The sequence below is a fragment of the Rousettus aegyptiacus genome, unplaced genomic scaffold (assembly GCF_014176215.1).
Source record: "Rousettus aegyptiacus isolate mRouAeg1 unplaced genomic scaffold, mRouAeg1.p scaffold_m13_p_2, whole genome shotgun sequence".
Classification (NCBI taxonomy): domain Eukaryota; kingdom Metazoa; phylum Chordata; class Mammalia; order Chiroptera; family Pteropodidae; genus Rousettus; species Rousettus aegyptiacus.
In genome coordinates this window covers 49,802,423-49,830,419 of record NW_023416295.1, presented here as the reverse complement: position 1 = coordinate 49,830,419, position 27,997 = coordinate 49,802,423, and the positions used below count along the sequence as shown (strand labels likewise).

The 27,997-nt window shown below is 34.8% G+C and overlaps 1 protein-coding gene across 2 annotated transcripts in view; it reads left to right on the top strand.

Annotated features, from left to right (window-relative positions):
* The window catches only part of CERS6 (ceramide synthase 6), a 265,827-nt gene that overhangs the window by 200,661 nt on the left and 37,169 nt on the right, over positions 1-27,997 (top strand). For both annotated transcript variants that reach the window (XM_016165374.2, XM_016165375.2), the window contains exons 7-8: positions 10,471-10,599; positions 13,286-13,392. In XM_016165374.2, the coding sequence (XP_016020860.1) occupies positions 10,471-10,599; positions 13,286-13,392 (236 nt within the window). The remainder of the gene's footprint in view (positions 1-10,470; positions 10,600-13,285; positions 13,393-27,997) is intronic.

The following is a 27,997-nucleotide window of genomic DNA, read 5'->3' as shown; positions in this document are numbered from 1 at the left end:
CAGATATTGCCAACTCTCTATCCTCAGGCACATGTATGATTGATTGTACTTCTCAGTCATGTCCCTCCTTATATGGTTAGATGGGGCCATGTGACTGGTAGGCTGTGAGCAGAACTTACTTGAATCACTTTTGGACTGGAGAATTTAATTGCTGATGTGAGACCCTCTAGACTCTATTTTCCCCTGTAGCACAGTGATTAGTAACATTTGAGACAGAGGATGCTCTATCAGACTGCACCCCTGAGTGACTGTGTTGAACAGAGTGCCCTTCCCCAAACCCCAGCCAAATGGAAACGCGGTAAGTAAGAAATAAGCCTTCATTTTAAGCCACTGAGAATTTAAGGGCTTATTATTGCCACATAATCTATCTTATCTCGAGTAGTGCAGCTATTATTAATAATTTGACTTAGTATTATTTCCTAGAACAATATTTGGAAATAATAGCTATGTCTAGATCAGAAGTTCTCAAAGTGTGGTCCACAGACACCTGGAGATCCCTGAAACCTTTCAGGAGACCTGCAAGGTCAAAACTATCTTCATAGTAATACTAAGATGTCATTTGCCTTTGTCATTGCATTGAAATTTGCACTGATGATGCAAAAATAGCAGTGGGCAAAATTGCTGGCAGGGGCACCAAACCGTATTAGCAATTATTGTATTCTTTACTGCCACATGCTTGCAGAAAGAGAAAAACATCAGTTTAACCTGAGGATGCTCTTGATGAAGCAGTAAAAAGTGTTAATTTTATTAAATCTCTATTAAGTATACATTTTAAAAAATATTTTGTGTGATCGAATGTGAAGGAGGCATGAAGAATCTCTGCTGCATAACAACGTACAGTAGTGTCTCAAGAAGAATCATGTGCAGTTAGTATTTTGCATTGTGAGCTGAACCTAGCTGCTTCTTCCCCCATAGAATCCTATTTTTACTTGAAATATAAAAATGACAAACTATGGTTGTATTTTCTTGAAAATACATAGTGTGAGCTTGTTAAGTTGTTTCAAGAAAACAATTTACATTACTTGTTACCATTGATAGAACTCAAGCTTTCAAGCAAAAATTAGGTTTTTGGAAAACTCGTGTCCATCAGTGAGAGGTTGATAGCATCTCAACTTTAAAATTTTTCTCATGAGATTGGTGGTGATATTAATAAATGTGATTTTTAAAATATCATATAACAAAATATTTCATTAACTCAGTGAACCGATATTTTCCAAGGGACTAATGCATGATGGTAAAAAATCATGCATGAGTGAAAGAGCCATTCAAAGGCCAAGACAGACCAAAGGATTTTATGTAACAAAATGTGAAAAGTTTATCGGTCTGGTCTTAAAGTGCACACTACGACCAACTTTTAACCATATTCCACTTCTCGAGTTTTGGTACAATATCAAAGAAGAATATCCATAACCATCTGAAAAGACTAATAAGATACTTCTCAATAATTCTTCCTTTTCCAATTGTGTGATACTGAATTTTCTTTACATGCTTCAAACAAAATAACATTGCTAGATTGAATGTATGTGTAGTTATGAGGCTCCCACTCTTTTGTCTGAAGCCAGACATCAAAGAGATTTACAATCACATAAAACAATGCCACTTTCCTTATGATTTTTAAAAATTTTGGAAAATGTAGTTATTTTTGGCAAAAATATTTATGTTAATATATACAAGACTTTAAAATAAATTAATAAATGTTTTACATATTTTAAAAATTTCTCAGTTTTAATATCTAATGTGGTAAATACTGATAGATATAACCTACATAAACACTTTTTGGTGTCCTCAATAGCTTTTAAGAACATAAAAAGATCCTGATACTAAAACATTTGAGAACTGCTTGTCTAGATTATTTTTTTTAAGTCTTTCTTAAGAGTATGACCCCCAAGTAAGTGCCTCAGCTTGTATCAGCGGGGCCTTTCTTTGCTTGAAAAGCTAAAATCGTGCCAGATGACACCTGATCATCCTGAGAGGAATGGAGGATGATGTAGAATTCTCTCTATGTAACCTCAATGCTACTACTTGAAGACTCAGGCAGGCCACTTAACCTCTCTTTTACAGAGGTGCAAAATTGCTCTTTTGTGTGTCCACTTGTGATTGGGATAGCGATATCCTGTCCTTGAAGCTTAGATTTCTTCCATGCAAGGAATATATTCCTACCTCTTAGGCCTCTGTCCTGTCCCTCTCCTCCTGACCCCCCACCCCCCGCTCATACTCAGTGTTTTAAGATATAAAAGTGAAGAAGAGGCAGCTCATTTTAGTAAGCCAATACCTGTGATCAAATCATTTCAGCCCAGTGCTGTATGCAGGCTAGTGGGAAAACAGCAGAACAGTATTGTTTGGAAAAGAAACATGTTCTATGGGACACTTTTGTGGGTTTTATCCAAAGGCTTTCTTAACTTACTCTAGCACTCAAACTTGCAAGTGCCTTTACAGGGGAGAGATCTGCTCTTAAGTATCTTTAGATGCCACATAGTCTGTCCAGGTTGTAAGAGGGTGATGGGCAGGAACCTCTTCTTTCAGTGAAGTGGAAAAGACTACAGCTTTGCTGCATTACAGAGAGACCTTCACCCAAGACCCACACAGTGCTGCTGGTCTAGAGTCCTTAAATCTAGAGCCTCAGGAGTCCCACCCTCTCTCAGGGTGTGCCACTGGCACTTGAAAGGTTCAACTTTCGTTTGGAAGGTTCAGTCACTCAGCTTCTTCTGGGAAGTTTCCCATAGGTCATCCTAGTGGTTTTGGGAAAATACTCGCTTTGGCTTATTATAGCTCTAACAATCTCCCTGACTCCATGAATTTCCTCCATTTCTATCACCATAAATATAAGCAGACCTATCTCACATCCTTCCCTAGGCCTCCTCACAAGAGGCATCTCTCACACTCATGGCTAGCCCTGCGCCTTTGCTCTTAATTCTCCTTCTCTTCCCTTTTCTAAGAGTGGATCTCGTTATATTTGTTGGTCTCTCGCTTATGTGTGTTTTCAGAAATGTCTTCTCTCTACTGCCTCCTTCCCATAGTTGTCTTTCCTCCTGCTTTTGTTTCTGAGAAGCAGCCTGTGCTCTGGAGTCATACAAAACTGGATTCAGATCTGGCTCTAGCCTGTCTTCATTATATGACTTTGGAAAAATTACATAGCATCCCTGTGCCTCAGTTTCTTTATAAAATAGGGTTCAACTAATACTTGCTTTATGAGGTTGTTATTAAGAATAAACCACAGATCAGACAGGCACATCACAAGGTAGTTCATCAGGTAGTCAAAGAGTGGTGCTTGGAGAAAAAAAAAAACACAAGCATTTCAGCCAGGAAAAAAGCTTGCATGGCAAGAGGTCTGCATAGGGTCTAGAAGAAGCTTCAGGTGTGACTTGTACAGGTAGAGTTTTTCTGTTTATAAATGGGGGTGGAGAGCTCAGGCAGTTGAAGAAAGAAGAGTTAAAAGGGAGAAGATAAGGCTGATGATAATAATTCCTCTGAACCCCTCCTGACAACTTACAGCATTATTCCAACCTGGTTGACCTAAAGGAGACTTTCCATCTTCTATCTACAACACAAACTTGAGTCTTTGATTTCCTGTCGTCATTGCCTATTTGGGCCTCAAAGGCTTTAGAGTAAATGGGAGGATGATGGCTTTTGAGTCCTGGGATAGTTCTGATTTTAGTTGAGCACAATCTGCCCCCTACTGATCATTCTGTATATTTTCAATCTGAATGAGTTTACTTGATACCAAGTGTTGGTATTGCCTTGTCCTACAGGGATATACAAAAAAAGAAAACTTTAAAATGGAGAATAAAGTCTGTTAACCTTTGCATCACTGAATACCATTATGTTGAGTTTATTTAAAATGTCTTAGAAGTGACCCTCTAGCATTAAAAGCTACACAAATTAGTTTGACTGAGCCAAGAGTAATTTAAACAGAGCCTAGAAAGTGTGTATAAAGGCCTCCAACTCCTAGAGCTTATAATTTGGCAAGATTTGTAATGATGGAGAACTTCTGAAAACCCAAAATTTAAGGAGAAAAAAGACTTGCATGTATAATTAAGAAAAATATCTACGTCATTTGACAGCAGAGTGCATTTGGAGAGGATGCTTTTGATGAGGCGAGGAAAGGAAAACATGAAGGGGAGGACCCAGAGGAGTAACAAATTTGGTTCTGTGCTCTGGCCAGGCACACTGGAAGGGAATTGGTGACACTATCATACTGTTTTCTATTGTGCAAATAAAATTTTATTGTGTCCTTTTCCGCAGTAATAAAGTCAATTAAAGATTAAATATTAACAAAATAATTCATAGGAGACGAGATTATGAGTTCTTGATCTTGAAATGGTACCATAAATGTTACACAGGAGAAGGACTGGGAAAACACTGCTTATACAGCGGTTTTTTACTTCATTTATACATGTGCCAAGCAGCTATAAAGTAATGGGACATCTAGCAGTAGAGAAAGTAATATTGAATTCAGACAGACAGTATTCATTTGAAAAGCTGGTGAAGAAACTCCTTGATTTTCAATTTATCTTGAAGTTATAGTTATAATTTATCATGAGAAGTTTGACGGAGATACCTGCCCAAACTCTTTTTTAATAGTGTATCTGAATTTTGAGCGGCATATTTTATGGGTTACTTCAAAATAGCTATGAAAATTAAATTTCTTACATATTCTTTATCTTGAAGAAAATGTGATGAAGCTGGTCATGTAAATATGCAATTGCCATATCTCGGATACATGACTGAGTTTCCCATAACATGCCTTCAATGTGGCTCTAAGTCGGAGATCATCCAACATTTCTGTAAAGGGCCGGATAGTAAATATTTTAAACTTTCTGGCCACATAATCTCTTTACAACCTCTCTACTCTGCCGCCGTAGCAAGAACACTGCCATAGACAATAATTAAACAAATGGATATGGCAGTGTTTCAATAAATCTTTCCTTACAAAAACAAATGAAGGTTCAGATTGGCCTGAAAGACCATAGTGTGCCTTTCTCTGCTCTAAAGTAGAGCAACCTGGACATGCATATTTGATGAACAGTGAGGATGTCAGATTTGAGAATGGCTAGTAGAGATATTTAAATCACATGAGTACACATTTTTAAAACATTTCGGTAGTAACAATAGTAAATATAAAGTCCTTAACTAAGTAACTTCTTGGTATTTGCTGTTTTTAGAATGTTTGTATGTGACAGTTATCTCCGTCAAGTACCTAAATTTGTATATATTTAGTTCAAAAGGAGAAAAATCTAGTCTTTTAGGAAAATGTATGGAAATAAATTCAACTCTGATTTAGTATGAATGAATTTTATTTATGGACTGAATTTTGGAGAAGGGATAATTGAATCATTCCTGCCAGGACACTCCTCCACTTTATAACTGAACAAGCATTTCCCAAATAAATCACACTTTTTCATACCTTTCCAAGTTTTCCCATAAATATTTATTCTAGCGTGCATAGGCTCTGCGTGAGAATGAAAGTGAATTTTAGTTTTCAAAGAGCCTTATTATTTGAAATACCTTTAAATGGTACATTTGACCAATTCTCTGTATAGTGAGCCAAAATTTAAGGCCAGTTAAAAGCATAATAATCAAATAAATTGTAGGAGATTGCAGATACCCAAAGGTTTACATTTACATACATTATGAAAACTTTTCACAAGAGGAAAGAGAAAAGTATAATTTTTCTCAAATCGTTTATTATGGGATAAATCAGAATCAACTGATTTGTATAAATCACCCTGAATATACTTTCATTTCAGCCACTGTCTCAAGACCTAGACAGTCTTTAGTCTTTTTTTTTTCTTTCAAAAAGATTTTTTTTTAATGCTGTTAATTGAGACTTTAGCTATCCATAGCCAAAGGTTGAGAATTCATTACATTTTCATATTCCCCAGTGGGAAAAGTATCTAACTACAATTATTCTTGGCATAAGTAAGCTTTGTCTGAATCCTTCCTGTCTCCATCTCTGTATTCGATCTGGCGTGGAGATGGAGCCCCTCTCTTCTGCATTTGGCCAGGGTGCATGCTGGAAGTCTACTTCCTGCATAGCTGTGCCGCTCCCCAACATTCTGGGAATTTTACCCCCTGTTGTAAAATCCCCAGTAAAGGGATAGGAAGACTGTTGTCATTTCTAGGAAAAAAAAAAAAAAAAAAGAACATTTTACTCTGTTAAAAGTCATATACATTTCTATGTGCCTTGAAGGTTCAAGTAATAAAACTATTTAGAAAAAAAAGGAAAGATTTCTATTATTATCATAGTTGCCATAAAATGAAATCGACTTTAAATTATGCTGCTGTCATTCTGTTTCCTAGGGAGTTTGAAAATCTGTTAAATGAGTAATGTGGTGCTAATTATCTGACTTCTATTCATATGAGTTAGATTACACATTTATTAATTGTATTTATTAATTTTATTCAGGAGCACTAATACATGTTTGTATCTGAGAGAGAGGAATCTTTTCTTTGCCTTGCACTTTAGAAGTATTTCATAATCCTTACTGCTCATGCACATTAAGCCAAACTTTACTTAAAATCTTGATCTTCTTATTCCTTTTTTGAGAAAGTTCACCAGTATTTTTCTTTATTTATTGCAAAGATCATTCCCCCAAAAAATCTGCATAAAATTATTAGTACTTTATCTAACAAATGAGAACTTAAGAAATAAGTTTCTTGTCGGGATGTTTCTGTTTTGTTTTTTGAGAAAAGAGTTGATTTTATATTCACAAGAATATGTGCATCAAGATGTATTTATGGTGTCTCCTGAAGACAGTGTTAATTTGAAGACTCTGTACAACCTGATCATTCCAAAGGGAGGTTCATTGTATAGAACATGAGAGGGTGATCCCTCTTGCTTTTTGGTGTTAATATTTTACTGTGCACAAGTTTCCCCTGGAGAACTGAGTTAAGAATGCCAATTCTCATTCTGATATTTGAGAATGGAGTGCAGATAGCTGGAATTTTACCTTTCTGATGTGGAAACTACACAGAACAGATTAAGAGACTCTGTCCTTGGTTCTCTAAATGCCGTTTAGAATGTAATAAAGTGTGGGGTGGGGGGGAGCAGCATTATCTTACCAGCTTCTGGTATTAAAATGGATGACTCTTCTTTGAATTCTTTCATTTCAGACATTCTAATGGATTTTGAGTCAAGCCCACACCTAATTTTGTATCTGTCTCTAATAATTAACATAGGATAAGCCACTCGAATGAGGGTAAACATCAGGCAGAAAACATAGAAGGAGCCCTTTATGATTGCTGTGAATATGCCCAGAAACAATATAACAGAATGGAAAGAGGTTGAGAACGCCACAGAAGCAGGTGGCCAGACCAGTCTATTTTGAATAAGGGCTTTTGGAATCAGTTTTCATTCTGAGGTCCAACAAAAATTTGCAGTCTCTCTACCTAATTGTTGCTACTAAAAATGCAGTAAAACATTCTCAACCTAAAATGCTAAGACTCCTGCAGCCATGCATGTGTCTATATACACACCAGTCACTTTCAAGCAGTAAAAAACATGAGGATGGGAGTTTCCCTGCTTTGATAAAATTTCCCTGCTTTAGATAAAGTCTAAATAGACAGTTTGTTTAAAAACTGTCAATTTGGATCAGATTCAGTGTCTTCTCAAAATGTGTCAGGGTATGGAGATGTAGCACATGAAATAATGACTACATGGCTTTTATTAAAGGTATTTCATTCCATATAATGCTTTCTGGAGCAGAAATGTAACAGACAAAATTCATTATTCACACTTTTTTTCATATTCATACAGATATGACTGCATAATCAAAATTGGTCTTCCGCCATGGCCATAACTCTGAGTCCCTCAGCAATAAATATTTTCAAGGACCAGGGGATTTATATGCTGAAATCATCTTCACAAAACAAACTTTGTCTGCAAAATAAACCTCTTGTTTTTAGGGGAACCTTGCTATATTGCCAAGGGCTTTGTGTTGTTTATTGACATTTATATTGGATACAAATCAGGAAACTTAATTATAAAATGCTCCTAATCCTCCTAAGTGGATTGGTTAAAAAATATAAATTTTATATTTATTCATTTGTATAAATTTATATTCATTTTAAAATTAAATAGAGAAGAACTTGTTCTCTTTCAGTGAATCAAGATCAATCATTCAGGGCTGAATAATGGGAAATGTGAAAAGTGTTGTTCTGGTTAGGTACTCAGCTGGTTAGACTTTAAACATGAGCAGATATAAACTCATTGAACTGTTGAATTAAGCACTGTATGTTTTTATTTAATTGTGCTTAGAAAAACAGGTTAAAATATCATTTGATAGGGTAGCTCCACTGTAATTGATTCAATGTTTTGAAGTAGTTATTTCAAATTCCTTGGGTTGATACAAAACACCTTTTATATTCAGGTAGGTGCTGGAACCTAATAAATTTTGGATAACAACCTGGAGAGACTAGATTTCATATTCCACTGGGAATTATTATCAGAACAATTTTTATTGTATGCCTAAGCATTTTAGTATTGTCAAGCTTTAGTGATTTAGGAAAATCCTTGATACTGCCAAAACATCGGAGAAAATCAGGAGAACTAGGTAGAACTGGTTAATTGAGTCTTTACATAATCACTCATTAAACTCACAGAGCATGGTCATCGTTTCTTTCTGCCAGTGAGCTGAGAACTAGATGTGAATGTGATTCTAGAGGAAAGAGCATAGTGGTAGGTCAACAGGTGGCAAAAGTTTTCAAGACTCAGTTCTGCAGTTCCTCTGTGGGAAGATAGAATTAACTGATGCAAGACAGATGATTCTTCCAAGATGATGGTGGTGATGGTATCTACCACCAGTGTGACACAGCTAAGTTGGAGACTAGGTTAATTGAAAATAAAATAGTTGCACTTCATTTCAAAAATTATCTGACCTGATTTAAGAAACTGATCCAAAAGGTTCTTGAATAATGTCTTTTTGTTATTCGAAGTTGTTTCGTTATAATGCAATGGAATTTAACTCTTATTTATATCAGTTAGCCTATGGTAAAATCAATTTTCATTATGCATTGTCCCCTTAAAGTCTCAGAACCTTTCAATGACCTTAAGTGAGGACTTACTGCACATTGTTTATCCTAATAATAAATCAATATGCATAGTTATGAATAAATGTTTGGCACTTTCCAAGACAGAAAAGTAACCTCTGCATATATTCACCAAAGTGTATACAGAACCATTTTAAACACTGTGGGTTTTTTTTTTAACATACACATTTAACTTTATTTCAACATTGTTATTTAAAACTTGACATCATAAACCATTAAAAGACATTTTTAAGAGTTATGTATTACAGGAATTTAAATAGTAGAAATATCTATAGTTTCATAGGTTCAGGTTATCAATATGGAAACTACTCAGTGAAAAAAGTGGCAAAAGGACTTAATAAGAACAATTGTATTACATATGGATTATCATTAATTACTTTCAGGATCTAAACAAAGACCATAGTTTAAATGTTTTAACATCATTTAAAAGTCATTGAAGTTAACCTTTCAAACCCTAAACTGTATGACATCAATAGCTACTAAATAAAGAGAGTGCACACGCATACACACACTCATGCTTGCTCTCTTTCTGTCTCCGTGTCATGATAAGCTTTCCATTTTGGCTAAATTTTTGGTCTCTACATGAATTGCCTATGAGGGAGTAGTCCTCTTTCTCTAAAGGCTTCAAGTGGATCACCGTTAGAACTAGTCCTGACATTTAAGTCCTTGAGAAGTTCAAGTTTATTCTAGAAGAAACATGGACTAAATATAAAAGTAAAAATACCAGTAAAAGAGAGACTATAGTTCTAAGCAACAGAAATTATGTATTACAAGAAATCATGTTCAAATGGTCGGGAGATAAATCAGTATCAGAAAAAGATGATCTTTTCACATGGGCCAGGAAGACACACCCTTGAAGTTGACCAAAAAAAAAAAAAAGATGGCCAATTTTCCATTATTTTTGCCAGTTTTTTTCCTAATAACTATGGACAGATAATAGTTAAAATTGAGAGCTTATTTGTGTATGACCAATCAGAAAAGCCAATGTATGACCAATTAGAAAAGCCAATGCATAAGAATTCTTATTTAAATATCCCAGTGGGTATATTCTAGGAGAAGGATGCAGAAGTAGTCAGAGAAGTGGTCCATTTGGACCTGCACTGCTGCCCAGAATATTTTCCTAAAACACTAATCCAAGTAGTGTCTTTCTTTGCTTGAAATCTTGCAGTAATTTCTCCCATAGCTTCAAATTCCTTTATGTATGGCCTGAGTCCTGGTGTCTAGTACCTTCTCCACAATCACATCTCCTGTGTGTCTCTCCCATTATATGGTGAACTCACAGAGGGTAGGAACTGTATTTTACTCATTTTTGTATTCCCAGTGCTAGGCCCAGCAAGTACTGGTTGAATAGTTTGAATAGGTGAATAGAACTGTTGCAATAGTGTGAAATCCTAACATGGCTGTGTTTGTTCCTTTTCCAAGGACTTTGGCATCATGTTCCTGCATCACCTTGTGTCTATTTTCTTGATTACCTTTTCATATGTCAACAATATGGCCCGAGTAGGAACCCTGGTTCTCTGTCTTCATGATTCAGCTGATGCTCTTCTGGAGGTAAAAGTTTTCTTCATCTTTAAAAGTACAAAATCTAGAATTCAGAAAGTCCTCAACAATCATCACTTCTATATTATTCTAGATGATGCTGGGGACGATAGTATATGACTGCTTTGAAACTGCAGAGTGTTTCTTTGTAGAATTTGTATAAGCAAGATTTTAAATCAGTATATACAATTTCAATTTTGTACAAAAAAAAATGTTCAGCATGTTAGCATTCTTTATAAATAGAAAAATGAAAACCTTTATTATTCCACACTTAAGAAATAAATGTTTTACATTAGGAAAATTATTACTTGAATAGATTTGATTTCTGGTATTTTAAGTTTCACACTGATTTATCCAAAAAGTGTATATAACTCAGTTTAGTTATTAATGGGAGTTGTATATACTGATGGAGTCAATTAGTAGTCATAGTTTTTACTGCCAATATACACATTATCCTAGCATTTCACAGTGAAAATTATATATGAATTACAAATTATATATAAAAATTGTTTTCTATGCACGTAAGTATAAAAAATATCTGAGGACTATATTGGTTGCACTTTGACTTTCTAAATCATTATCATTTAGAATTATCAAAGTAGCAAAAAAAAAAAATGAAAATGTTTCTAGCATATTTCAAAAGACAAAATCCCAAGAAAAATTTAGATGTAGCATTTATACTTTCAATTATAGCCCCTGTAAAGAGACACACTCAATAATGTTATATAATCAGAGTTTTTCCACTTAATCTAAGAAAGTTATGTAACTGATCAAAAATAAATCAGAACATAAACTCCATGTAGAAATAGGTCCGAGTATCTGTATTCTGATTTTTTTTATTCCTGTTGGCTCATAGTTCTTTCTGCCTCTTTGAAGCATTCACTGTTACTGTGAATATAGAATAGAGGTGCCTTCAAATAGTGATCTATTACTGCAATTTAAGCAGAAATCCCATGCCATAAAATTGAACCTACTATAAGTTAGTAAATATTTGAAGTATATATAGTCCTAATGGGCTAGGATATGTCAGATGATAGTTTGGCACTATGGTTTTAAGTGTGTCAAACTAGGTCTATTCCACATATGTTTTAAAGAAGAACTATAATTAACTAGAAAATCAGTTACCACTTGGTTAAATTGTAAGTGTGCTTGAAAGTAGAAATTTATAATACAACATTTTACAGTTTTGAAATCAACCTTGTACAGTCTGCCAGCTTTAATCTCTAGAAATGGCTGGCATGGTGCTTGGCAGAGCCATGAGTCAGAAATGTTGGTTGAATCATCATCTACCACTTTAATCTAGAAAAGAAAAATAATCCAGAAATCCTAGTCATGTGGCTTAAAAGCAGATGTTCTTGTCAACTGGATTCTCTTTGATATTATAAAATATTGCTTGAGAATGTCCAAATAATGAATTATGTTGATTATCAACTCTTCAAAGTGGGATTTATGGCCTAGACATTTCCAAAAAATTTATGTTTAATACTTTTTTATTGAATATTAGTGAATGAGTGTAAAAGAACATCTACATGGTTACCTAGTCAGGAGGAGTCAGAAGATGCTTTTTTTCTTTCTTAATGTAATTTGTGGTGTCACACCCAAAATATTCATGAAATTAAAAGTTCATCTTGTCTTCTACTCAGTAAATAGATATGTCACCTTAGGAATATAGTTCTCTGAGAGCTTTGTATTTTACTTAAAACTATTAAATTATAGATTCTGTGGATACTGTCAACAATCTTTTCAAGTTTGGCTCAGCTAACTTTTCAAGCAGTAAGAAATAATGTTATAAATTCAGAAGACATCTTCAGTTTGTAACCCTGTGTATAGGTGCTTGTCAATTCTAGGTGAAAATGTAAAAAAATGCTGATCAAGCAAAATTATGTTTTTAGCGTCACCTGTTTTTACTTAGACTCATCCATAAAAAGTAGATGGTAGAGAAAGGGATGTGATTTCTTCCCTACACTAAATTTAATATAAAAAATGGTCACTTAAATCACTATCATAAATATTAGAGTACTTCTCACAGACACTTTAACATTGGCGACTTTCATCTAGAAGATGATCCAATAATGTAACTTTTAAAATTATACCTAAATGGATTTATTGAAAAAACATGAGCTCGACATTCTAAATTTATGAAAATAAGCCAAGAAACAATTTCCCCAGAATACTCCTTATGCCCATTTAAAAAAACAAAACAAAACAAAACAAAAACCTATAATTCTAAGTAGATGGGAGAAAAAAATGCAGAAATGCTTCATATAGTCTGTATGAAGTTTGTGGCCTTAGTGTATGGGCTCATTAAAGGTTTAAAGGATTATATAACACTTTCTATTTTGACCTATTATGCCAAATTTCTGTTTTGGTGTCTTTGGCTTGCTAATATCATCTATAATGCAAGAATTTTCTTATTTTTTTATTTTTCTGAAATCAACCATATAATTGAATTTTTCAGGTTGTTGAATATTTTATTAAATTTCTGACAGTCAGTAGTTCTCCTTATGGCTAATGCTGCTTTTCACTCGACTTATGGGTAATTTATAAATACTGATGTATGATGCATGACATTTCAAAGTAGCAGGCAATTTTATGCATCTGGTAAGTTATAACTTACAGAAAACTCATGCATATTGAAAGAAGCTTTTTATTTATCAAGCTAATTTAAATTAATATGTCACATTCCTTTCTTTCATAGGCCGCCAAAATGGCAAATTACGCCAAGTTTCAGAAAATGTGTGATCTCCTGTTTGTTATGTTTGCCGTGGTTTTCATCACCACACGACTGGGTATATTTCCTCTCTGGTGAGTATGCCAATCTTCTTTCAGATAGAGCTACCCCTTCCAGATAGGCTTTATGAGTCATTTTCCTTTTGAATTTTTCTTCAAATACCTACGAAGGGGTTTAAAGAAAGTGAAAGAAGGACTCAAGAAACAGCTTGATTTTTTCTAGGAGAGGGTTGCACTCTTTTTTAAAAAAATTTTTATTAACTTCAAGTGGTTAGACATTTATATAGCTTATAAAACAAGGGTTGCACTCTTAATATTTTCCATAGGATAGTCAGAGAAGGATGTGGCTTCTGTAGCTTCGGAAGCTGCAGAAAGTCATGTGCCATTTTAGAGTCCAATCTAGAGTATGAGTCAAAAATCTTACCATGAAAATTAGAATTAATAAAGGAAATATTATCAAGCAGTTATCTACCAGGGATCCCTCCTGTACCAAGACTGGCAGCAGCAGCATCACCAGGGAACTCGTTAGAAATGCAACCTATTGGGCCCCACCCCAGACTGACTGAATCACAAACTCTACAGATGGGGCCTGGCAACTTATGTTTTGGTAAGCCTTCCTTATGATTCTGTTCCACACTGAAGTTTGAGAAACACTGTCTTATATAATTCTCCTCATCAGCTGTATTTATGGCTAAAGCAGTTGGAAGATATAACTAAAACTAATCCCTACAATTCTGTATAGCCTCTGAATATCTGGGTGTGTTTTGTTGAGAGCTAAGAAAACAGTATGACAGATTTTGATGGAATTTGAAAATCCATGCTATTGAAAATAGGTCCACTGTCATTAATCATTTGTTGAACTGGGGGGAAAAAAAAAAAAGAGTCCTCCATATCACTTAAAGTCTATCATCGATGGCAGATTATTTTTCCATTTTGAGAAATTGATTTGAATGGGAAATTAAAGGGATGGAAATGGGAGAAAACTGAGCAGTGAAAGGATGAAATAATACCTTGGTTTTGGCCCCAATATAAAAATAACGATAATGAAGTTGGGACTTTTAAGTGAGTAACATCTATCACAGGAGTTCCATACACAAATTAATCACACACAAACACACACACACACACACACATATACATGCACTCACACATGCACATACACACACATGCATGCACACAGCTTCTCCTTGAGGCCCACAGCCCTTTTTTGGTCACTTATTATGAAAATTATTCCTAAGCAGCAGCACTGTGTGTTGGCAACAGGCATTTATAAAACCTCATTATAGTTTTATATGGATGTAGGTAGGAAACATTGAAGTAATTTTGAATGAAACGAGTTTAATTTTTTGAGGATTGGGGGCTCTTTCCAAATTATTAGCAGAACTAGCAGGAAGAATTTAAATAGAAGAAATTTGAGCAAAATCCAGGAACTATTTCTCAAAAGAAATATAGAAAGCTTTTCCTATTTAGGATTTCTGAGAACCTGAGTTTTAAAGAAGTAAGCATCACTCTCAAGTACTTTGATGTACTTATTTCTTTTTAAAGATAGATTAAAACAGAGATGCAGCTCTTCTCCTCCCCTCTAGCTAATGTGTAAAAAAAGTTCTTCAGGTTCAGACAGCAATGAGCTACTTAGAAAGAACATAGACCCCAGAATATAGAAATTATGTAATGCTACTAATAAGATAATTCATGAATATGTCCTGTCATGATGGCATTAACTAGTTGCTTAGAAAAATCTTTGTGACCAAATGCAAAAGAGTTTATATTGCAAATGCCATAGGGCTTCTGCTGTCATACCCCTGAATGCAGCTACGTTTTTAAAAACGCATCTTGAAGAGAGAAGTATTTTGTTGTTTGTAATCCAAGAAATAATTTATATACCTGCTGCCAGTTTGGTTGTGCATATAGGGAATAAAATCCTTTTCAGATATGTCTGGTAAATCATGTTAGTGCCTGGACGACCTTTGTTTTGACCTGTTTCAATTACTAAGATATAATGGATCTTTTTACTATTTAAAACTGTGATGTGAATGACAATAACAAATAGCATTTTAAATATTTTTGTTAACATTGTGAAATTATTCAAAAACTCCTTTTAGATTAAGGAATCCTAGAATTGGGAGGGAATGTACGGGTTACCAGCTCCAGAATCTACTACCACCCCTTCCGCCCAGGATAGAAATTCTATCATTTTCCCTGATCAGGAGTATTGCTTTAGAGGTCAAGGGAGAAATAGTTTCTTATATGAAACAGAAACCTGGGTCCTTATAACTTCAAAGTTAGAGGTCCTTAATCTGTTTTAAAAACCTCTGAAATTGCATGAAAAACATGTATGTGTGTGTATTTTTTTCCTTGCTGGGAGGGCCCATGGCTTTATCAGATTCTCAAAGAAATCTGTGACTCCTTCCTCTTCTCAAAAATGGCCTCTGGAAAACAGACTATACCCTGACATTCTAACTGAAAACTCTTAAGAACATAAAGGTTTCTAACATATCATCTGTAAGCTTTCTCTCTTCATCAGAAAGCATCTTTAATCCCTTCAGTTATTCCCGTTTGTTGTTCTGCTTTGTTTGCTTCTCAGAATTCCTCTTGATATGATGTTCCAAATGTTGGATTGGCTGGTACAGAATATAAGAGAACTATAAACAAGCCTTATTTAGAACTGCATTTCTTCTAACGCAGCTTGCCATTACGTTAGCTTTAAGCAGCTTTCACATTGTACTGGTGATGATCTGGTAAACGGCTGAGCTGCCACCAGACCAGGTGTTCCGCATCCTAAATTATTTATTTTATTTTTTTTACATTTTTATTTCTAATTATAATTTATTTGTATACCTAATTATACAACTACTTTTATTTCTTTTAGATTTCATCATACTGTTTTCAAATATTCTGTTCATATAACCCCTAATTTAGGGTTTTCTGAACTATATCCAATGCAATATTTATTCCTTCCACCTTTATGTTACTTGCATATATGCCTTTCATGCTCTCCTCCAATTCATTGAAAAAAATAGGAACTCCTGATACACTACTGAAGGATTTCTTTAGGTTGACCTCAATGTCTCAACCACTAAGTCTTTCTTTATGGTTTTTCTACTTGTTACTATCTTATAACTGCTCTGTCATCATGCCTGCTATTTCTACACATTTTTCAAAGATGTAATAAAAGACTTTGTCAAAGGTCTTATGAAAGTCAAGATTTACTCTGTATTTAAGATGTCTTCTGCAAATGTAAAGGCAGGGTGAAAAAAATATGAGGCCCATCTGGCATGACTTGCTTTTGGTGAACCTTTGTTGGCTTCTTATTTCTAGGTACTCAGCCCCGTGTGTTTGATTATCCATCTCCAACAGTGAACTTACCAGTCAAAAACTTCCAGCCTTTGCCTTTTTCATATTATTTAAGTGTTCCAATATAGTATAACGTACTGAGTGAATTTACTGGACATTTACTGTGTAACCAGTACGAGGCTGGGTGCTGAAAATTCAGTTAGACATAGGACTCCCTAGGATACTTACAGTTGAATCCCTAAAGATCCCTTCTGTAATCTGGTTTGTAATTTTGGGGGGGCCTAGAGGTTATTTTATGACCATTTACTGGAAATAAATAATATCTATGTATTGTAAATGTTAAATAATTCGGTTGAGGTGTACTAAGAAGCTCTGTCAGCTAATAAAGCATTGTACTAGATAGTGTGTGTGTGTGTGTGTGTGTGTGTGTGTGTGTGTGTGTGTAATAGTCACTGGTGACCAGGGGTAAGGTCTAGAGGTAGATCGAACTTCCATTCTAACAAGCATATAGGAGACATTTCTTCTCCAATATTTCTGCTTCAGCTAGAAGAAGAAACAAAATTATTCTGTTTTCCCACTGCTTCGTTTGGTTTTCAATCAATTTACTTTGGAATCACCAGCAATACCTTCCAGGTTCCTCCTGACTACGTTTGTGTTCCCACATGAGCCATCAGAATTTTTGTAATTTGTAGGTTGGATAACACTTGGTTTGTTATCTGTTGAGTCTTTGGTTCATTCGTGTCTTTCCCTCACAGAGACAATATATGTGTGAGTAGCCTTTTCAGAATCGTGCTCTGCCCAGACTTCTCGTTTGGTTACAGTACATCTTTCTAGAACAGCACTGTCCAATAGAAATATAATGCAGGCTTCACAGTAATTTTAAATTTTCTAGTAGCCACATTAATATAGTAAAAAGGTGACATCCATTTAAATGTTTTATTTAACTCAGTGTGTACAGAATAATATCATTTTAACATGCAATCCCTATTGAAAACTATTAAGATACTTGCATTCTTTTATTACATACTAAAAATCTTCAAAATATGTTGTTTCATGTTACTGCATCTACTCAAAAGTCTATGTATTTTAGCCTTTTAATTGATCTGCCTCTGTCCTCTGTCAACTCTATTTGTGTGTAATCCCAGAAATTCCTAACAGTTTCTCATATTTTGCGAAGCTGTGGTTTTCTATTGCCACTGAGTAGATTGTACTTGATCTCATCGTAACATCTATTGCAATGCTACTCAATATTTGTTGAGTAATTAGATACTCTTTTTTTCTAAATGATCTCACATCTGTTTTCTTAGTTGAGCTTCTTAAATTGTGAAGTGAATAGGCACAATTTCTCCCTCATTGAACAGGAAAAACTTCATTTAGCCAATGATATACTCAGTTCTCTTGACTCTGGTCTGCTGTCATTGGTCCATTTCAGCAAGTACTTAACTAAGTTCCAGTTCTTCCTATAACATAATACTATCTTCTTTAAGGAGGAGGCCTTAAAGCTATTGATGAGATACATTTTAACAATTGTTACATAAAAGGAATCATTTCGAAATGGATTGTCTTTACCATTCTCCCCAGCCAAGATACTATATTGTAAGCATTATCATCTCTCGACAGACATTGAATGAAATCTGGTAACGAATAAGACAAATATACAAAGATCTTGAAAGGGAGATAGTTTGTTGCAGTCAATAGAAAGACTGCTTTGAGTTGTGGTTCTCCCCCTCAATATGTGTCTGAAGATCAGGTGTATAACTTCTTTGTATCTATGTCCTCATCAGAAAAATAAGAATAGCAATTTTTCACCTAGCTTACTGGGAACTGATAAGGATCAAATGAAATATTGTTTGTAAGCAGTATCCTATAAAGTAGTTTATAAATAGTAAACACTTAAAAAATAAATGTTAAAGATTGAAATTTCCATTATGGCCAAGTGGTCAGAAATTTTTATTTTATAATCTCCAATTAGTCTAGATAAGGAACCATAACCATAGATTCTTTTGAAGTAAAATTTTTAAGTGTTCTCTCAAATTATATAACTCAAAATATCTTGTTTTAGTCACTGTTCTCAGTACTCAGTGATCATGTAACATAGGGTGTGCACCGAGTTACCTTATTCCTTCAAATCTTAAGTGACTCTACCTTTCCTAAACCACTACAAGTAACCATTACTATTTACAGAATCTCATAGAATTTGATAAAATGTAAGTGTATGTCCTGTCCTACAAGTCACAGATTCACAAGCCATTATCTAGCCAAGAACGAGTGTATCACAGTTGCCAGAACCTTTTCCTATGGCCTAATGATGACTTTCCATAGCCCCATTCATGTCCCACCAAATACCAGCTCCTGGGCTACAGAAAACTTAGAGTCAAATATGTATCTTCAGTGGTCCGCTGCTATTCAGACAGAAGCATGTGACTTCTCAGGATGTTACTTTCTGTTGATCTCTATCCTGCAAAGTAGGAGAATTATTTGCTGATTTGTACTTTCTGAAGGTCTTTGTAATTAAAAAACAAAACGAAACAAAAACCATGCATTACTGAGGAGCCTAGATTATTCTTTTACTGTTTTCTATAATAAGGTTTGGAATTCATCCAGATGCATATGGGAATATCATCTTCTTTGATTTATTTTTGGCTTATATGCTTTTCTGACTATCTGATAAGATTAGTCTCAGAGTTCACAATTTTAGAGAGGCTAGGTTTGTTTTTGTTTTCTCCTCTAAAATCCCTTGACAGATTTCCTCAGAAATTCTCCTTGGTGCTCGTCTCTATAAAATACATTTGAAAGATAAAAGATGAAACCTGAAATCTTTGGCTGTTAGGTACTTTGGCATGTTTTTAATAATACTTACATGTATCAGTATCAGTTAATACCTTTGCAAGTGGGGTAGAATTGGGTGGAAATAATGTGTATTGAGATATATTGTCTCTTTTTGTGTGAACATAATAATTGTAATATAATTTCAATACTGAGGGGTTAGGCCAGGTATCAACAAACTACGACCTGTAGAACAAATCAGCCCATCATTTGTTTTTATAAATAAAGTTTTATTGGAACACAACCTTGCCCATCTGTTACACACTGTCTGACTACTTTCTGCTACAATGGCTTGAGCAGTTGTGATAGAGTATATGGCCGGCTAATCCTAAAGTATTTACCAGTTGGTTCTTTTCAGAAAACGTTTGCCAACTACTGGGCTAGGCCATTCAAAATTAGTCTGATGAGTAGGCAGAGGGGGGAGTGACGTATTAAATGCATTCAGTCTTTGGGTGTTCTCTGGAAGTATTGTCTACCTTAGGCAAAAAGCATGCAGCTATTCTTAACATTGTGTGTGGGGATGAGAGGGGGCAGACTATGCTCTCAAGTAAGCTTTTTCCTTTTGTGACGTAAGTCAACAAAAAAAATGTATCCTAGTAACACTCTTTATACAGAATTAAAGTCTTAAGTGTTCTTTCCCTCTCTTCCAGCCATTGCAGAGAATCCTTTGCTAGGGAAGAGGAAAAAAATAAAAAAGATTATTTTCTCAAAGTATCATAAAATATGTTTATATATCATCTATGGAAAAAATTCAATATGGCCATTTCATCTGTTTTAAAAATATATGTATATTGTGATAAAGTCTAATACCAGAGCCAGAGATTTGAAAATTGTATATTTTATCATAAGATCTCACTTATTCAAAAGTGATGCTGTATGGAAAATACTATAACAAATGAACTCACATCGACTCTTTTCTGTTTGCTTATGTTATTATAAAGTGCAGTTGTATATCTGGCTAGTCCTCAGCACTTACCCCTACCTCCCTGACTGTGGTTCCTGGGTTTCTCCTGCCAACTTGCCTCTCTGGCCATGCTAAGCTGCTTTTCAACAGTCCTGAAAAGAAACCAGTGTGCACCTGTCCCTTACCTGCTTCCCAGCCTGGACCAGTACCTAAGCTATCACAGAAACCCTGCCTGCAGAATCCCAGTGTGCAGGGTTCCATGGCACTGTCAGTGGAGAACACCCTTTTATTCTCAGAACTTTATCCATGCCTCCGACTGTCACTTCTGGGATGGCAGTGTAGCCAAGGAGACAGAATCATATTCCTAGAGTCATCCTATTTGCTGTGGGGATATATCTTATCATGTATTATTATTATTTAACTTTTTATGTCTTTAGAACAAGGGAGCAAACACTTTGTAAATTCCTCATAGGCAAGGAGCCACTAATTCTTTATAGATCTTTTCAATACATTTCTCTGTGAGCTTGCTGTGTGTCCGGCACAGTGTGGAAGTTAGGGACATAGATATTGATTAGGTCATGGGCCCGGCAACATCCAGCACTGTAAAACCATCAGTAAATATTTGTTAAATGGATAAATGAAATTTTAGAATTTCCCATGCAATCTGGCACAGTCATGACTGAGACTTTGCAGCCCAAGTGCATCTTTCCTTATAATACAGACTAAATAGGCCAGTCAAAGGAGACAAAGTTGACAGTGATTCAGTACCTATCAAAAGCAGGGGCATTCTAGCCATTGAATCATTTTGCTCAGACAGAATTTGTAGAAATAAGACTATGCAATTGTTTCATAAATATTGCCTTTGTCCAAAGCAGATAATAAAACAGAAATGTTTAATTTAAAGTGCTAAATGTCAAAGACTTAGAAATTCAGGAGTTAAATAAAGTCATAAAGCAAATAGATATGCTGAAAGTACAAACTCTGACTAGGAGCCTGGTTGTGCACGTGGTGTCTATGTGGGACAGTGGCTCCTGATTAGTAAGGCACAAAAAGAAGTTGAGCGATTCCAGGACAGAGTAAGAAAGGAACACCTGTCTGAGAGAAGAAATAGAAAAAAAAAAAAAAAAAAAAGAAAAAGAAAGAAAGAAAGAAAGCATCTTTCCTCCATCTATGGGATGACCAAAGAAAGTGAATAAGAGTGAACAGAACACCATCTCGATGCAGTAATTTTTAATGCTGTCCAAGGGTGCTAGACAGTTGTTCCCAACCACCATTGGGGACTTCTCATTTGGCTCCCCTCAGTGTCAGGCTCAGGGCCAAACCTCAAATTTGTAGCAAACTCTGCATCTCTCAGAGCAACATGCACCAACCCCTATTTAGCTGTCTTAACTCCTTTTTTTTTAATGGACAGCATATAAACCTACACCTATTTTTCACAAACACTGATGTCTTACACTACTTTGTGTTGCATATAATCCCAACCCATGGTTTAAATATAGAGTTGTCAGATAATAAATATTTAATTTGATTTGTTGGTTGTTAATATGTTATATTATGATCTTTGAGTTATATATTTAGTGGTTATGAAGAAAGGTAGTATGAAGCATTCATTGAAATATTTATTAAAACTTGTTTGAAGAAATGGTTCTGAATACATCCTATTTTTTGTGTGTGTGGCATATAAGAATGAAACAATTCTAAATGTTTTTAAATTCAGAGAGATAAAAGAGTGCTATCATAATTAACATTTTTAGATTATCTTTTTAATTGAAATTTAAGTATACTAAAAATGTATTTAATGAAATGGAACAGTTTATTAACTGTGATTTTACTGTCCAGTAGTGTATGTAAGTCAAATAAAGAAATATTTGGGATTATTTCCCAAAATAGCCTCCAGGGAGTGCCGTGGGACCCCTGTGTTCTAACCTAGTCTTTTAACCTATGCAAGGATGTTAACTTGAAGCAGTACAGGATCATGAACCATCATATAATAGTAAGATCTTTTTAATGACTTTTATTTTATTTTATTATTAATTTCAAGTATACAGTACATTGGTTAGACATTTATATAGTTTATGAAATGATCTCCCTGGTTGCTCTTTGTCTCCTCTGGCTCTACATGTAGCCATTCCATTACTGCTGCCTGACAATCCCTGTCCCGTGCTCCCCATCCCCATGACCATCTATCAACTACTGATTGGTACTTCTTTAACCCTTCTCTCAGCCCTCCAACCTCCCTCTCCTCTGGCCATCACCAGATTATCCTCTATATTTGAGATTCTGTTTTTGATTAGTTTGTTCTTTTTGTTCTTTAGATTCTGCATATAAGTGAAATCATATGATATTTATCTTTTTATGTCTGACTTATTTCACTCAGCATAACTTCCAGGTTCATCCATGTCATTGTCAATGGTAGGATTTCATATATACAATATTCCATTGTATATATGAACCATAACTTTTTTATCCAATCTTGTGTTGATGGGCATTTAGGTTGCTTCCATATCCTGGCTATTGTGAATAGAGCTGCGTAGATCTTTACAAATTATAGTTTCGGTTTTCTTTGGCTTAATATTCACAAGTGCGATTGCTGGGTCAAAAAGGTATATCCATTTTTAATTTTTTGAGAAACCTCCAGACCGTTTTCCATAATGGCTGTACCAATTTGCAATCCCACCAACAGTGTATGAAGGTTCCCTTTTCTCCATATCCTCGCCAACACTTATTCTTTGATTTATTGATGATAGCCATTCTGACAGGCGTGAGTTGTTATCTCATTATGGTTTTAATTTGCATTTCCCTGATGATTAGTGACCTTGAGCATCTTTTCATATGTCTATTGGCCATCTGTATTTCTTCTTTGGAAAAGTATCTGTTCAGGTCTTCTGCCTATTTTTTAATTGAATTGTTTGTGGTTTTTTGTTGTTGTGTTGGATTGTAGGAGTTCTTTATATATTTTGGATATTAACTTCTTATCATAATGTATCATAAGCGAACATCTTCTCCCATTCAATCAGCTGTCCTTTTGTTTTGTTGATGGTTTCCTTTGCTGTCCAAAAACTTTTCAGTTTGATATAGTCCGATTTGTTTATTTTTTCTTTTTTTCCCTTGCCCAAGGAGATATGTCCAAAAATAAATTACTCGTAGCAATATCAGAGAGATTATTGCCTACGTTTTCTTTTAGAAGTTTTATGGTTTCGGGTCTTACATTTAAATCTTTAATCCAGTTTGAGTTTATTCTTGTATATGGTATAAGAAGGTGGTCTAGGTTTTTTTTCTTTTTTCTTTTTTTTTTCACATGTATCTGTCCAATTTTCCCAACACTGTTTATTGAAGAGACTATCTTTACCCCATTATATGTTCTTACCTCCTTTGTCATATATTAAGTAAGCATATGGGCGTGGAATTCTTTCTGGGCTCTCTTCTGTTCCATTGATCAATGTATCTGTTTTTATGCCAATACCATGCAGTTTTGATTACTGTAGCCTTGTAGTATAGTTTGATATCAGGTAGTATGATACCTCCAACTTTGCTCTTCTTTCCCAAGATTCCCATGGCTATTTGGAGTCTTTTATGGGCCCATATAAATTTTAGGATTAGTTGTTCTGATTCTCTGAAAAATGCCATTGGTATTTTGATAGGGATTGCACTGACTCTATAGATAACTTTCAGTTGTATAAAGCCATTTTAACAAGGTTGTTACTTTCTACCCATGAGCACGGTATATGCTTCCATTTATTGGTATTTTCTTCTATTTCTTTTTTCAATGACATAATTTTCTAAGAGCAGACCTTTTATCTCCTTCGTTAATTTGATTCCCAGATATTTTATAGTTTTTGATGCAAGTATAAATAGGATTGTTTTCTTAATTTCTCTTTCCAAAAGTTCATCATTGGTGTATAAAAATTTAGTGACTTTTTATTATGTTTTTCGATTATTAATAAATGAACAAAAACAAAAGGAAAATTTTCTGGTTATCATTATATTAACTAGGGTACTTCCATTAAACAAAATTTAGTCCAACAATTGTCTTTGTTCTTAGATAAGAATATTTTATCTCTTGTCTGCTACTGAAGGGCAAAGACCTTGATAAAGCGATGAATGCTTTAAGTTGATTAAAGTACCATGTTAACACATCCCATTCGGTCAATTCAGGAGCTAACGAGAAGCACTGAAGGAATTTTTCTTTGTTTATAAGTCTCTTAAATTACTCCCATTTCCCAGAAAATTATGTTAGGAGCACAATTTGCAGAGTCAGCACTTTATTCCTACATATTAAGTTTACAGTATCTTCCAGAAATAAGACAGGTGATTCACAAAATAGATTAAGGCTGTCAAGATGAACTACAGAAGAAACATAGCTTGAATGTTTCTCTCAGTAGTAATTATTCATGGAGCTTATGCCCCTTTTTTTTTTCCTAGCCATACAATTGCATTTATTTCTAATTGTTTCTCTTCACCTCATTTGAAAATTTAATTAGATATTTGAGTCCTCAGTTCTCAGTAGCAATCTCATGACATTTTCCTGAAGGGCTCTGTTCTGATGCTATTGTTTGACATTCATTTCCTCATCTCCCTTCTCCACTCAAAAGTGAGTTATAACAGGTCTGGGAGTATGTCTCACTCTCCCTTTGAGTTCCCAGTACTGTGACAATACCTAGTATGCTGTCAGTTTGCTGATTTATATCTCACGGTAGATCTCTATGATTTATTTTAGGTCTTAATTCAGAATTCACTTTTATAAAGCTGTTTTTCCCAAGTAGGTTGTTTGTTTACTTATTTCTATATAGTAGAATATCTTCTTTTTTATTTTCTTTCTCCCTAAATCAGAGGAAAATATTTTGAATGCCGGAGTAATGCTTATTTAAATTCCCTCTTTTCTTGAGCCAAATATTCTAATTCCTCTCTCATAATTTGCCTATCTCAACATGCTAGCCCTCACAGCTAGTGTTTAGGACAAGCTCTCTTTCAGGCATAGAGTTTAGGGGACTAGATTTTGGGTGACCCACACAGGACATATTGACTTGTGACTTTGTTACTGTCCCTTTTTTTTTAAGCTTGGTTTCTACCCATTCTTCAAAGGTTTGGGGAAGATGCTAAAAGATTGCTTTACTCTGAAAATAACTGCGTATGTAACTAGGATAATTGCTTATTTTTATCTCTGACCTATTTTTCTTGCAAAAAGAGAGGTGAAATAAAGTGATGCTTCATTGCGTGTGTGTATATATATATACATATATATGTATATACATATATATGCATATATATGATATTTTCAAATATGTACGTTATGTGTAGTTGTATATAAACATATCTTATAGATATCTAAATACATTTATTTAGATATACATATATCTTATTTATAGATATATATTTATATATGTCATATATGAATATATTTATAGATATAAATATATCTTAAGTAAATGTACAGATTTTATAGATGTTTATGTATTTCACATAGTGAAACTTTTGCTTACTTTTATCAATATCAAATAAATATCACACAGCTGCTTCCATGAGTTCATGGGGCTTTTCTTTTTAGTAATTAAAAAGTGGTGAGACTATTGATTGCTGCCTGCTGCAGAAGGAATAAAAGGAATCAAATTGAATGGTGTATTTTCCACATGAATTGGCCTTAATGGCTTTGAGATTTCAGGTAAGGCAATTCCATCGCATTTACATGAAAACCTAACAGTTTCATTAAAACTGTAATTTTACTGACACTTTGTACCTGGAGAGTCTTGATGCTACAAACAGGTCTAAAACATGCACACCATCATTTCTAACAGTGCTTAAGATATGCTTTTCTGGCCAGTATCTTGAGAATCTTGAAAAATAGCCAGTAGATTTCCAAACCACTTGAGAACAAATCCAGACTGTTTTCCACTAAGAAAAGAGGAAGAGAGGTTAGTTTTTATTCTTCATATAAACACCCGATCTAGTGTGAGGTAACAACTTGCTGCTCCTTATTGTTTCTACATCTGAGAACTTCTTGGCAGTAAAAATAATGTACTTTTGCTTTTGGAGAAGGGAGAAAATTGTTTGACAATAAGATATGTTAGATACTGGAATAGTCATTCAACCAAATGAATATCTAATAGTCGAATAGCAATATATAATGTTATATTTTCTAGGGTATGAGCTGCTTAACTCCAGCACAGGAGGAAAGCTAAGTACATTTGTATTGAATTTTTCCAGCAATAACAAAAGCCTTTGATGATTATGAAAACAGTTTTAAAATAAACTGAGACATGGTAATGGTGGAGGTGGAGGTAGGGGGTATTAGAGATCTCGATAAAGCATTTGAATGGAAACAAATACATGTGATAGTCGTCTTGTGTCATGACTAATGTAGTTTGTCCTCAGGAAAGTTTCTCAGACCTTGTCTTTGAACTAATCAGGAAAAAAAAAATCATTGACAGTAGTTTATGTATTTAAATCGATATTCGTAAAAAGGAAGAAGGCTACAATATCAAATACTGCAAGGCAGATTGAGACAAATGAGACCACTGGTCATGCGAAATTGTATGTATGCCCTTCTTCATCTGTAAAATAAGAGAATTGGAAGAAATATCAAAGGTATCTTCTAGCTCTAAAATTTCTTGATTCTATGATTTTACAGTTACAAGTAGGTAAGTGACCTTCCAATGAGAAATTTTGTAGAGTAATCCCCGCAAGGGATTCTGAGTAGGGGGCAAGTGCGTAGCGGGGCAAGAAAAGTTAATGGACATAGACTTGTTTAAAAAGTTTGCAGTGTATGGAAAGAAAGAAATAAAATAATCATCAGATTGGTTTCGGTATCAAATGAAGATTTTTATAGGATACTGGAAATCTGCACCTATCTTTAGAAACAGAGGAAAAAGAGTACTTGCAAGAGTTAGTGAGGTACCCATAAATTAAGGAAGGGATTCTTTCTTTTCAGAGAAGCGAAGGAAAGAGGCAAGTGTTGGTTCCAGTTAGATGACTCCTCATGTACCCGTGATTCTTTGAGTCTGTGTAAAGGAGGAGATAACAATACATGGTGGTTAAAAAAGAAAGAAAGAAAGAAAGAAAAGAAAAGAAAAGAAAATGAACAAGCAGAATCCAGGAGGATTAATGGCCAGATGGAAAGTGGAAAACTTGTCCTTCTGAATCATGAGACGAAGACAAAGCGAGAATGAGAGACTGGGATGGAAGGGGGTGTGCACATGATAGAAAGGTATAACTGATGGTATATAGTTGTCTGAATGAGACAACTGCATACCTGACAAGATGTGGGAACTGCATTGGGATTTGGGTGAGGGATTCTGGGGAATGAGAACAGAGCCATGACAGGACCTCATTGCCCTTTGAGCCAATGCTCAGTGAACTGCAGTCACTTCCTGGCAACCGACCTTCACCATTTAATACCAAAGATTCAGTTCATGTGTTGTGACCACCCAAAATGATATATCTGCTCTCTGAATGAGTAAAAGCAAAATTCTCTTGAGGCCTTGAGGCCCCAAACCAGTAGTCTTATGTGTTTCGTACTATATAAGACCACAGAGAAAATTGAAACCCAGAAGAGTTAAGTGACTTGTCCAAGGCCACAGTGAGTTTTAATCATAGTCAAGAATAGAAATATATCTTCCATTTTCTTTCCTAGTGATCTCCACTTTAATACATCATCCACAG